This window comes from Balaenoptera musculus, chromosome 2 (assembly GCF_009873245.2).
Source record: "Balaenoptera musculus isolate JJ_BM4_2016_0621 chromosome 2, mBalMus1.pri.v3, whole genome shotgun sequence".
Classification (NCBI taxonomy): domain Eukaryota; kingdom Metazoa; phylum Chordata; class Mammalia; order Artiodactyla; family Balaenopteridae; genus Balaenoptera; species Balaenoptera musculus.
Window position 1 is genome coordinate 90,371,253 of NC_045786.1, and position 12,590 is coordinate 90,383,842.

Consider the following 12,590-nt stretch of genomic DNA (forward strand, 5'->3'; position numbering starts at 1 on the left):
GCTTCGTTCTTCGTTCTCAAGATTGCTATGGGTATTTTGATAGGTATTTCGGTGAAACTATAGATTGATTTGGGTAGTGTGGACATTTTAACAAATATTAATTCTTCCAATTCATGAGCATGATATTTTTTTCCATTTACCGTTGAACAACATGGGTTTGACCTGGGTGGGTCCACATATACATGGATTTTTTTTTCAATAAATATGTACTACAGTACGACACAGTCTATAGTTGGTTGAATCCACAGAGGCAGAACTGTGGGTATGGAGGGCCAACTGTAGGATTATATGTGGATTTTCCACTGTGCAGGGGCAGGAGTTGGCATCCCTAACCCTCCCACTGTTCAAGGATCAGCTGTATTTATGTCATCTTCAATTTCTTGCATAATGTCTTATAGTTTTCAGAGTATCAGTCTTTCACCTCCTTGGTTAAATTTACTCCTAGGTATTTTATTCTTTTCGATACAATTGAAAGTAGGATTTTTAAAAACAATTCTCTTTCTGATAGTTTGTTATTTGTGTATAGAAATGTGACAGATTTCTGTATGTTTGGTATCCTGCAACTTTATCAAATTCATTTATTAGTTTTAATAGTTTTTTGGTAGAGTCTTTAGAGCTCTCTCTATATAGTATCATGTCACCTGCAAATACTGACAGTTTTACTTTTTCCCTTCCAATTTGGATGCCTTTTATTTCTATTTCTTGTTTTATTGCTTGTGGCTAGGACTTCCAATATTATGTTGAATAAAAATGGCAAGCATGAGCATCCCTGTCTTCTTCCTGATCTTGAAGAAGCTTTTCACCATTGAGTATGCTGTTAGCTGTGGGCTTGTCATGTGTGGCCTTTATTATGTTGAGGTATGTCCCCTCTGTACCCACTTTGTTACGAGATTTGTGGGGGTTTTTTTATATCATAAATGGATGTTGAATTTTGTCAAATGCTTTTTCTGCATCTATTGAAATGATGATGAAATTTTTATTCTTTGTTTTGTTAATGTGTTGTATCACGCTGATCAATTTGTGGATATTGAACCATCCTTGGATCCTTGGAATAACCCCATTTGACCATGGTTTATGATCCTTTTAATGTATTGTTGAATTTGCTTTGCTAATCTTTTGCTAAGGATTTTTACATTTATGTTCGTCAGCAATATTGGCCTGTAATTTTCTTTTTTTGTAGTGTCTTTGTCTGGTTTTGGTATCAGGGTAATGTGGACTTCATATAATGGGTTTGGAAGTGTTCCTTCCTCTTCAGTTTTTTGGACTAGTTTGAGAAGGATAGGTATTCTTTAACTAGGAAATATCTAACTCTTCTTTAAATGTTTAGTAATATTCCCCCAAGATGCTGTTTGGTCCTGGAATTTTTGGATTACTGATTCAATTTCATTACTAGTAATGAGTCTGTTCAGATTTTCCATATCTTCCTGATTCAGTCTTGGACAATTGTATGTTTCTAGGAATTTATTCATTTCTTCTAGGTTTCCCAATTCGTTGGTGTGTAATTGTTCATAGTAGTCTCTTATGCTTGATTTTATTTCTGGTATTGGTTGTAACTTCTCCTCTTTTATTTCTGATTTTATTTATTTGGGCCCTCTCTCTTTTTGTCTTGATGAGTCTGGCTAAAGGTTTATCAGTTTTGTTTATCTTTTCAAAGAGTCAGCTTTTACTCTCATTGAATTAGGCAAGACAGTTCCTCTCCTGGTCTTGAAGGTGTGGCCTTGTGTCGGAGCGTCCCTTGCGTAGACTGCATATGCTGGGTGGCTTTGGCAGGCTGGCTGGGGCTGGAGTGGGCACTGACTGGGGTTTTCCCTGGGTGCACTGACCTGGCCCTTCCCCCATATTTTGGATTGTTTTCTGAGGATACACTCCTAAAAGTGGGATTAGTTGGTCCAGGTGCTTTTTTACTTGTTGAGGTAGCAATATTTTTGCCTTAGCAGTATAAGAGTGATTCAGTTTCACAATATTGTAAGCACTGGGTTGTAGCATATAAAAATAATTTTTTAACTAATTAAATGGATATAAAGATGTCACCTCTTTGACATTTTTAATGTATACCACTTTGATAATGTAGCAGAACATTTTCCCCCTTATTTATATTCTTCTCTTGTCAGTTATTTATGTTTTTTGCCCATTAATCAAATGAAATCCCATGTTTTTTTAAACCAATCTGTGTGAATTAGTTTTATATAATCAACCTATTAGCCTCTGCCATATATGCTGCAAACATATTCCCTAGCCTGTTGCCTGGTGTTTTTGTTTTACTACTATTCCTTTTTTGACATATATATGCTTTTTATTAGTAAGTCTATTGATCTTTTTCAGCTTCAATGTCCTATCAGTTTTTCCTTGGGAAATTCTTTTCTCCCCTACTTTTAGCAAGTTAATGAATTTTCAATTCTAATTCTGTATATGTCTTAGAATATAGTCATGCCATTTTTGTAATGTTTTAGTGCTCAAACTATATGTGTATAGCTCAAGTTTTTATGAACTTGAGTCATTCCTTTCTCTTTTTTTAATTTTAATTTAATTTTATTTATTTATATATATTTTTCTTTTTGGCTTCATTGGGTCTTTGTTGCTGCGTGCCGGCGTTCTCTAGTTGAGGCGAGTGGGGGCTACTCTTCGTTGTGGTGCGCAGGCTTCTCATTGCGGTGGCTTCCCTTGTTGCAGAGCACGGGCTCTAGGCGAGCGGGCTTCAGTAGTTGTGGCACACAGGCTCAGTAGCTGTGGCCTGTGGGCTCTAGAGTGCAGGCTCTGTAGTTGTGGTGCACGGGCTTAGTTGCTCCTCGGCATGTGGGATCTTCCCGGACCAGGGCTCAAACTCATGTCCCCTGCATTGGCAGGTGGATTCTTAACCACTGCGCCACCAGGAAAGCCCCAAGAGTCATTCCTTTTAAAAAGTCAGTCTGGAACTTTTATTGCTGTAGTACTAGTCTTGTTTTTGTTTATCCTTAAATTGCTGTGTTCCTTTCTGGGGAATCATGTTTACCTTCCATGTAGATCCTACACATGTGATGGGCCTGTACCCAGACCTGCTACCCACAGACTACAGGAAGCAGCTACAGTATCCTAACCCACTGCCTGTGCTCTCTGGGGCTGAGTTGGAGAAGGCTCACTTAGCTCTGATTGACTACCTGACACAGGTAGGTATATACAGAAGTATATGGAAGAGTTTACCTGGAAGTTCCAGTACCTGCTTCTCTATGGCAGGGAACTGGGGGCCTTCTATAATGCCACAGGTATTCCGTAAATGAACACTATCGAAGTCTGGGGGGGCACATTTTTTTTCTGCTTCATCCCCCTGCTTAACAATATTATTGAGCTCTTTTTTGCCAAATCCTGATGCCAGGAAACACATTCAGTTCATGGTAAATTCACACTAAGCTATTATAGGAACTAAAAAGAAAAGTTTGATTGATAGAAAAGAATACATTTTTTAAAACAAACTTTTTGGGAACATATATGCTTTTGGAAAAAATACCTGCTCTATGCAGCAAACTTGGAAAACACAGAAAAGTATAAAATAAAAATCACCTATAGCTCTACCACCCAGAGAAAATTAACTAACATTTTAGTGTTGTCCTTCCAGACTTTTATTTGTACTTGTGAATAATTTTTGTTTATTTATATATTGGTTTACTTATTACAAATGGATATCAAGCTATATATTGTTTTATAGCTTACTTTTAAAACATTTAGCCACATATTAGGAAAGTCCTTCCCTGTCATTAAATATTCTTCTATAACATGTTTTTTTTAGGGGGAGTATTTAGACTTAAATTATTTTCAATTTACTGTTATGGGCAGATAAGTGAAATTTTCATGTCAGCACTAAAACTAATGTCTCCATTGAAGCCTCTGAACCCTACATTTCTGTGCAGAAGGTTATTATTTATTTCCTGTGCACCCACTCAGAGTCAGAGAACTTAATAAATTTTTTCCCAGAAGTGTTCTGCTGACCTTTGTAAGGGGTCCTCTGGATGGGCATGAGAAGTGTTGCTAGGAAAATTGTAAGCCAGCTTGCCATCACCTGCTTCTGGGTCAGTGGGTATCCCACAGGTCCGGTCAGGCATCCATTGCCTTGGCACTTCCTTGACATTGGGCTCCAGGGGTGGCTGGCGGCCTTCAAGGAGCACAGAAACTTGCCTCTGTCTGCATACTGCACACCCCATGAGCCAAGTGAAAAAAAGGTTCCCGGGGCAGAAAGTCTCCCAAGCGTGTGGCATCACAGAAGACCCTCTATTTTCAACATCTTAGCTTTAGGGGACTCCAAGCATACCTTTTTCCCTGGCCTTCTCCACTGAGCTTGGAATGTATGGAGGTAACTGACATGAGCATTGTGCCAGAGAGTTGGTAGAACAAATAAGACCATGGGCGTGCCAGACGCAAAATAGTACAAACTGGATGATTCCGTTTATAGGAAGTTTGAGAACGGGACAAGTAGTCTCTAGTGATAGAAATCAGATCAGTGGGGGTAGAGGGTGGGTAAGATTCTTTGGGAAGAGCACAAGGGAACTTCCAGGGGTAACAGAAATGTTTTGTTCCTTGATTGGGGTGGTGGTTACATGCATGTATATATCTGTCAAAACGCATCTGATAGTATACTTTTTAAGGGGTACATTTTATTGTATATAACTTATACCTCAATAAAGTTGATTTAAAAAAGGAAAGGAACGCGGGCTTTGGAATCAGACCCTAATTTGAAATCTGCCTCTGCCACTTAGGAGGTATCTAATATCTGTGCCTTAGGTTCTTCACTGATAACATGGGGCTAATATTACCTGCATCTGTTGTAGGTTTACAATAAGATAATATGTAAAGTGCTTGGCATAGTGCCTGGTCTGTAGTAAATACTCAGTAGATAATTGTCACTGTGTCTGGTGATTTGGTGGTCATCTATTTTGATCCCTGATAAAAATTGAATGCTAATGTGGGATCAGGGTGGGTGTGGGTAGGTGTGAGCTGATTTAGACGTATTTGGAATTGCCTAGTAGCTCAGGTGATAAAGAAAGATTTAGTGCTGGCCTTGACCCTGCATTTTTGGCCTTGGCAGAAACGAAGCCAATTGGTCAAGAAGCTGAATGACTCTGATCACCAGTCCAGCACCTCCCCGCTCATGGAAGGCACTCCTACCATCAAATCCAAGAAGAAGCTGCTGCAAATCATTGACACCACCCTGCTCAAGTGCTACCTCCATGTGAGTTCTCCAGCACTCGGGTCCCCACAGTCCCCTACTCTGGGGTCCCTGCCCCTGGTAAGAGTGAAGCCTTTGATGACAGGAACCAGCTACTCTTGGCCTGACGTCTGTGAGCTTCTTGGAATTGAGGGGATACGGCGAGATGTTGACCCAGAATCTTACAGTGGGCTGGTCTTCTCTGCTAAGATGGGGGTTAGTGCTACGAGGTGAACAGGGACAGTATTTCCCTCAAAGAAAATTTCCCCTTTCTTTACCCTCCCTCTCCCCAAAAACCCTTGAAACATGTTGTGTGGAAGAGCATAAATGCTTTACAAGGTACTACCTGTAGTCCTGGCAAAGGGTTGTTTGCTGTCTCTTGCTTGTCACACCCCTGGCATTTCAGCCTGAAGCAGGCCGGGGCTGGGGAAGGGGCGGGCTCCCCAGGAAGCAGCTTCTGCTGAAATCCTGCCTCCTCTGCAGACGAACGTGGCCCTGGTGGCCCCCTTGCTGCGCCTGGAGAACAACCACTGCCACATCGAAGAGAGTGAGCACGTGCTGAAGAAGGCTCACAAGTACAGCGAACTGATCATCCTGTACGAGAAGAAGGGGCTCCATGAGAAAGGTGACTGGAGGAGGGGTTTCTTTGGTTGGGAGGGTCTCTTGTATTTTGACTGAGGTGTTGTTAACCGAATCGGGTCCGGCTGCTCCCTGCTGGAAAATCAATACACGAGAGAGAGACAAATGTTGGTAAGAAAGGAAAGTTGCTTTTAATGAGAGTGCTGGCAGTCTGGGGAGATGGTGGACTCAGTGTGCCCCAAAAGCCCCCTCTGAAGATTCTGCTCGACCACAAAAGCTTTTAAAGGGAAAAAGGGAAGTAATCTCAATTAATCATTGAGATAGGGGCCATCCCCCACTGTGTGCAGGCCTGTTGCCTTCTTGTGATTTTTCTTTAGATGCTATCTTGTTCACACAGTTTGTTCACAAGATTACTGAAGGGGAAGCTAGGGAGGAGATCTGGCCCTCTTTTAATCACTTTTTCTTCATTTCTACTTCTTTGATCTATGGAAAGAACCAACGAGTTAGGCAAAGTATTGTGTGATCACAAGATTTGAAAGGTGTGCTAGGGCTACAGACGAGCAGAGCATGTAGGTGCCTGGTTTAAGGTTGGTGACAAGACAAAGGGGCCTCCTGCAAAAACCTCTTTCCTGCCAAAAACTGCCTACAGTGTGATGACTCTCCAAGGAGATACGCCTTCTGGAAGGGGCTCATGACCTTATTCTTGGGCTTCGTGGCCAGCTCTGCAGGTGCTGGTGGACCAGTCCAAGAAAGCGAATTCCCCTCTGAAAGGCCATGAGAGGACAGTGCAGTACCTGCAACACCTGGGTAAGTCCAGCTTGTGGAAGGGGCGCGGGGAGAGGATGGTGAAGTGGACCTGACCTCTCCCTTTCTGATTCCAACTGGTCATTCCCCTCCCTCCCTCGTGTTCACCCAACTGGGTTCCTCTGGCTAGGGTGAAAGTCCTCCCGGTGATGGAACCATGACAGCTCCTTGGTGTGTAGCCAGCTCGGTAGGCCCAAGCAGCCCTGAGTGACTGGTGCTTGGACAGAGCTATCTTCTCTGGAAGATAAATCCTGGGCAACCTGGGCACCTGCCTTCCTGGTCCTATGGGCAGGGTGGGTGGGCTTCATCTGCTGACTTTTCCCTCTAGGCACAGAAAACCTGCATTTGATTTTTTCCTACTCAATGTGGGTGCTGAGAGACTTTCCAGAGGATGGGCTGAAGGTAGGTCACAGAGCCCCTTGGATTTATCTGGCACCACGGTTGGTCCTGATTCTACTTCAGATGGCAGTGGATGGAGGGGGAGGAAGGATTTATGCAGTTCTCTGGTGTTTCAAAGACTGGGAAACATGGAACAGCAATGGAGTGGAGTGGAAAGAGCCTGGTGCAGATGCCAGGAGACCTGCGACCTAGTCTGTCCCATAGTAACTGGCCACAGACGCCCTTCCCATACAGTGTCTGTCCACTTGACCCTACGCTTGTGCGCATGTGCGTTTGGAAGAATTGCCATCAGATGGTTCTGCTGCTAGAACTCGGGTTTTGTTCCAACAGATATTTACTGAGGACCTCCCAGAGGTGGAGTCTCTGCCACGAGACCGAGTGCTTGGCTTCTTAGTGGAGAATTTTAAGGGTCTGGCAATTCCATATCTGGTAAGGTATTTTTTGATCTGAACTAAAAAGCTTCAAACCCAGGATCGGGGACTGCGTGAGTCAGTGATTAGCCAGTTCAGATTAGGGTTTGTGTCCCTTGGGGATTGGAAGGAATTGTAAGGAATGTAATATCCTCTGAAGACAGAGATCCCAGTAGACTAAGCTGGAGATGTCACTTTTTGATGCTACCTTCTAAAGATTTAAAGATGCTACCTTCTAAAGATGACGTACAGAGGGATAAAAGAGAAGGATGTTGGAGAAAAACATTTCAGAGCCACATTTGTACAGCCAGACTCAACTGTGACTGAAGGACAACAAATCAGTCCTAAGTACCAGAATGCAAATACTTAACCTTAATTACATGGGCTGATTTGGAGGATTATGAGACAGAGTTAATAAAGGAGCTTCGATTGGAAATCAAGACAATAATTCCTGATATTGCTGGGTTGTACTGTGAAATTTCCCAGTGGTTTTAGAAGAGCTATCCCTTGGTAATATTTGTGGCCTAATTAGGGGACGATCTGGATGGGACCTCTTGGGCCTTAAAAATGTGAGGGAGCCTGGGCGATGGGCTGGGTCACAGCACAGAGGGTACCAGGCAGACCTGTATCTTGCCTCAGGAACACGTCATCCACGTTTGGGAGGAGACGGGCTCTCGGTTCCACAACTGCCTGATCCAGCTGTACTGTGAGAAGGTGCAAGGTCTGATGAAGGAATATCTCCTGTCCTTCCCTGCAGGTACCAGTTCTTGCAAAGCGGGGTGGCCCCAGGCCTTAGAGGAGAGCTGGACCTGAGGGTGCCGTGGGTGGTTTAGGGAAGCAGACCTTCTCTGTAGGCCCAGGTGGGCAGGAAGTGCCTCAGAGGAGCCAGGGCAGCTAAGTGACCCCACAGGTGAGACTCAGGGGCTGGTGTCTGGATCTGGGCACCTCTTAGCTTCCCTGGGCGTCACCCCTGGTGGTGGGGAAGGAGCAGATCTGTCCGCAGAGTGACACCTGTGCTGATGAGAAACAGGTTTGTCTAGCAGAGTGCTTCTCTACGCAGCTTGGTTTTTTTTTCTTACCTCAAGCTGATGTTTTGGGGCCATGTAGAGACCATAAGCTAAGAGAAGGCCAACTGGAAACCACCATGGAGGCCCTTTCTGATTATTGAACCCCATCCCTCTCGTGTTTCTTAATGACCCCACATTGCTGCCCAACAGCATCCTTTCATGCTGAGCGTGGTTTTCCTTAAAGGCAAAGCTCCAGTCCCTGCTGGTGAGGAAGAGGGAGAGCTGGGAGAATACCGACGGAAGCTCCTTAAGTTCTTGGAAATTTCTAGCTACTATGACCCAGGTCGGCTCATCTGTGATTTTCCTTTTGATGGTGAGTGTCTGGCTTAGGTCCAGAGCCACTTTAGCAGAAGGTAATGCAAAAACGGATCTTTCCCTTTTACCGGTTCCCCAGCCCTCCAAAAGGTTGGGCCTGGGAAAAACCACACGTTTCAGGCCTGTGCTCCTGTTCTGTCCCCTCTGAAGGCTCAGTTTTGTTTGAGCGGAGTCTCTTTTGGGTATGAACCACATGCTAATTTTTATTTATTTATTTATTTTTGGCCACGTTGAGGCTTCGTTGCTGCACACGGGCTTTCTCTAGTTGCGGCGAGTGGGGGCTACTCTTCGTTGTGGTGCGCGGGTTCTTATTGCGGTGGCTTCTCTTGTTGCAGAGCATGGGCTCTAGGCGCATGGGCTTCAGTAGTTGTGGTGCGTGGGCTCAGTAGTTTTGGCTCATGAGCTCAGTAGTTGTGGCTCACAGGCTCTAGAGCACAGGCTCGGTAGTTGTGGTGCACGGGCTTAGTTGCTCCGCGGCATGTGGGATCTTCCCGGACCAGGGCTTGAACCGTGTCCTCTGCATTGGCAGGCGGATTCTTAACCACTGCGCCACTAGGGAAGCCCCACCACATGCTAACTGATGGCCAGGTTGAAAGCTGTTTCTTGCTTCAGTACATATTCTTGGCCAAGTTCATTGGTTAGCCGTTTTTATAATCTGGCATAATGTCTAATTATACATCAGACAGACGTGTGTCTGAAGAAAGACACACGTCTGTCTGATGTATAAGCTCCATGAGAGCAGAGACTAGGTGTCTGTTTACCTAGCTGAAGTGCCTGGTACATTGTAGGTGCTTATTATGCACTTGGCTGATCATCAAGTGTTGTTGCCCCATTTATAAGCAATCACAAACAAGATGGGATAAAGTACCTCCTAAAATAGCTCCCTCCCCTCTTCCCTTTTAAAAATTTTAGTCATTTTCTCCTTGAAAAAATCCCAAGTAATAAAAATATTTTTTCCCCTTTTACATTTCCCCAATATCCATTCCTTAGCCCCTGGCCTTGGGCTTGCCTAATGGGGATGATGGTTACTTATACACCTTTTTCCCCACAGGCCTCTTAGAAGAGCGTGCTCTCCTGCTGGGACGCATGGGGAAACACGAACAAGCTCTCTTCATCTACGTCCACATCCTGAAGGATACGAGAATGGCTGAAGAGTACGTTGACCCTGTCATCCCACCTCGCAAGGGTCTAAAAGAGGCCCCCCAGAGAGATGAGAGGCGTGAGAGGCTAAGAAAGCCACCCCTCCACCCTTCAGCAGGAGCGAGAATCACCTCGTGTGCTGGCTCCCGATTTTGCTGTCGTTAGGCTGCGCACGCAGGCAGCATCGATGCGCTGTCTCTAGACGTGGCCTTGTCTCACCACTTTCTCCCTTGCAGGTACTGCCACAAGCATTATGACCAAAATAAAGATGGCAACAAAGATGTAAGTAGTGACCCTGGCCCCAGGGAGCACGGGTGCATTGCACTGTCCCTCTTAGCATAGCTAACCCCTCTGGTTTGGCCACAGGTGACCCTGGTATGAATTGCTAAGATAAGACAGGTCATGGGTCAATGTGCTGATTGGTTTTGCACGTGCATGTTGAGGTAGAGGCAGGGTGACCATGATCCTGGTTTGCTTGGGATGGTTCTGGATTACACCTGTCGTCGCCTGTGTGATTATTCGTAGCACCCCTGCCCCTTTACTCTCGAAAGAATCCCGACTTGTGTAATAAATTTATGTGGTCAGCCTGTTGAGAAGGAACATCTGATGGTTCTGGTAAGGTGCACACGTGTGCTCTGTCTAGATTGCACATGGATCTGTCAATGTACGAAGACGTTTTTGGTGGCCATGACTGGGGGTAGGGGTGCTACTGGAACCTAGGCGGTAGAGGCCAGAGTTGCTATTAAACAGTGCACAAGCACAGACCCAGCAAAGAATTATTCGGCCCAGAATATTGAGTGCTGAGGCTGAGAAACGCTGTGGTACGGGTACCAGTAGGAGATGCAGCGTCTCATCTTGGGTAATCCTCATCTACTAATACGTGGCAGGGTCTCAGCCTTCAAAGCCAAAGGAAATGAGGGATGTCTTTGAGTCGTTTTGTTAACAGTGTAATGCAAAACAAATACAAGGCATTTGATTTTTTTTCTCTCAGGGAGAACACAATCTTTAATTTTTGACATCTTCAGTTGACTGACTTTACAAAATTTTTTAAAAGGTGAAAAATGATGAGTTTTAAATGCTCCGTGACAGCTGTTCCTATAGACCAACCCTCTTGCCTTTAGGTGTGGTCACACTGGGGGTTCTGGGAGGGTTGCTGCCAGCCTGACGTGCGTGGCTTGTTGTGTATGAGACAGGTGTATCTGTCCCTGCTCCGGATGTACCTGTCCCCGCCCAGCGTTCACTGCCTGGGACCAATCAAGCTGGAACTGCTGGAGCCGCAAGCCAACCTCCAAGCCGCCCTGCAGGTCCTCGAGCTGCACCACGGCAAACTGGATACCACCAAGGTCAGGAGTTCTTCTCGGGGAGACGGAGGGCGCGTGTGGACAGCATGGAACGAGAAGAGGGGCCAGAGGAGGGACTGGGGTTCGAGGGCTCCGTGACGGCAGGCATTTCCTCAGTCTCACTCGTGTCCCGCCTCACCCTAGTCCCTTCTCTCTTCCTGTCCCCAGGCCATCAACCTTCTACCAGCGAACACTCAGATTAACGATATACGCATCTTTCTGGAAAAGGTCTTGGAAGAGAATGCACAAAAGAAACGGTTCAATCAAGTGCTCAAGAACCTTCTCCATGCAGAGTTCCTGAGGGTATGAGCCTTTCAGACACGAGGGCAGGCGTGTACTTTTCAGTGTGAGACAGTTAACCACGTTCCCTGTAGATAAAGGCAGAGCTTTATGCTTTTGAACTCTAGTTCAAGCTGATCGGTAACCAACTGGGCATTTAAATGCAGGTGTTTCAATTAGGGGAGTCTCTGTGGGCTGGGAGATGAGACAGTGCCGGCCCTTCCTTCTGTTCTAAATACCTGCCGGACAGTGGGACTTCTCCCCCCGATCTCTCTGCTCCCAGGTCCAGGAAGAGCGGATTTTACACCAGCAGGTGAAGTGCATCATCACAGAGGAGAAGGTGTGCATGGTGTGTAAGAAGAAGATTGGGAACAGGTGAGCCTCATCCACAGCTATGCATTGTCGGCTCTGATGTGGGTCACACTCAGGATGGATTTAAATGCCCCTATGCCCCTTAACCGAAGAGGAAAGTGCAGCTGCAGACTATCCGGGCCGCTTTTAGTTCTTGAGCCTCCAGAGGGCAGGCCACGTTGTCTGATGGGGGTGTGGAGGGGGTTTGAGAATTTAAAGGCCTGAAATGTATGGCATGGAGCTCTTGACTCCTTGCCCATAAAGCCCTTCCCCTCTGGCAGCTAAACATTGTGATGTAGCCAGGGGGTGTGTGAGAGCTGTATGTGGGCAGGAAGTCCTTATCTTTTAAGGATACACCTCTGAAGGAAGAAAAAGGTCTTTCAACCTGCTGCCTCATGACTTGAGTAAAATCCTGAGGCAGCATCGTTCTGTTTTAAGGCATATACTCCAGTCAGTCCCCTTTCCTTCAAAGAAGAATGATTTGTCCTTTTTCTTATATGGCTGGAAGAATCCTTTTCTTTAGAAAGACTCGCTGTCCTTTGTTAAAAATTAGCCCAAGGGACTTCCCTGGTGGCGCAGTGGGTAAGACTCCGCACTCCCAGTGCAGGGGGTCCAGGTTTGATCCCTGGTCAGGGAACTAGAGCCCACATGCATGCTGCAACTAAGAGTTCACATGCCGCAACTGAGGAGCCCACCTGCTGCAACTAAGACCTGGTGCAACCAAATAAATAAA

General features: G+C 45.5%; 1 protein-coding gene across 1 annotated transcript in view; it reads left to right on the top strand.

Moving 5' to 3' along the window:
• The window catches only part of VPS39 (VPS39 subunit of HOPS complex), a 56,186-nt gene that overhangs the window by 41,186 nt on the left and 2,410 nt on the right, over positions 1-12,590 (top strand). Inside the window, exons 12-24 of the mRNA XM_036845141.1 lie at positions 3,001-3,143; positions 5,054-5,197; positions 5,657-5,798; positions 6,473-6,559; positions 6,885-6,958; positions 7,286-7,384; positions 8,005-8,122; positions 8,617-8,745; positions 9,799-9,901; positions 10,124-10,169; positions 11,081-11,230; positions 11,396-11,530; positions 11,790-11,881. Coding sequence (XP_036701036.1) covers positions 3,001-3,143; positions 5,054-5,197; positions 5,657-5,798; positions 6,473-6,559; positions 6,885-6,958; positions 7,286-7,384; positions 8,005-8,122; positions 8,617-8,745; positions 9,799-9,901; positions 10,124-10,169; positions 11,081-11,230; positions 11,396-11,530; positions 11,790-11,881 — 1,462 coding nt within the window. The remainder of the gene's footprint in view (positions 1-3,000; positions 3,144-5,053; positions 5,198-5,656; positions 5,799-6,472; positions 6,560-6,884; positions 6,959-7,285; positions 7,385-8,004; positions 8,123-8,616; positions 8,746-9,798; positions 9,902-10,123; positions 10,170-11,080; positions 11,231-11,395; positions 11,531-11,789; positions 11,882-12,590) is intronic.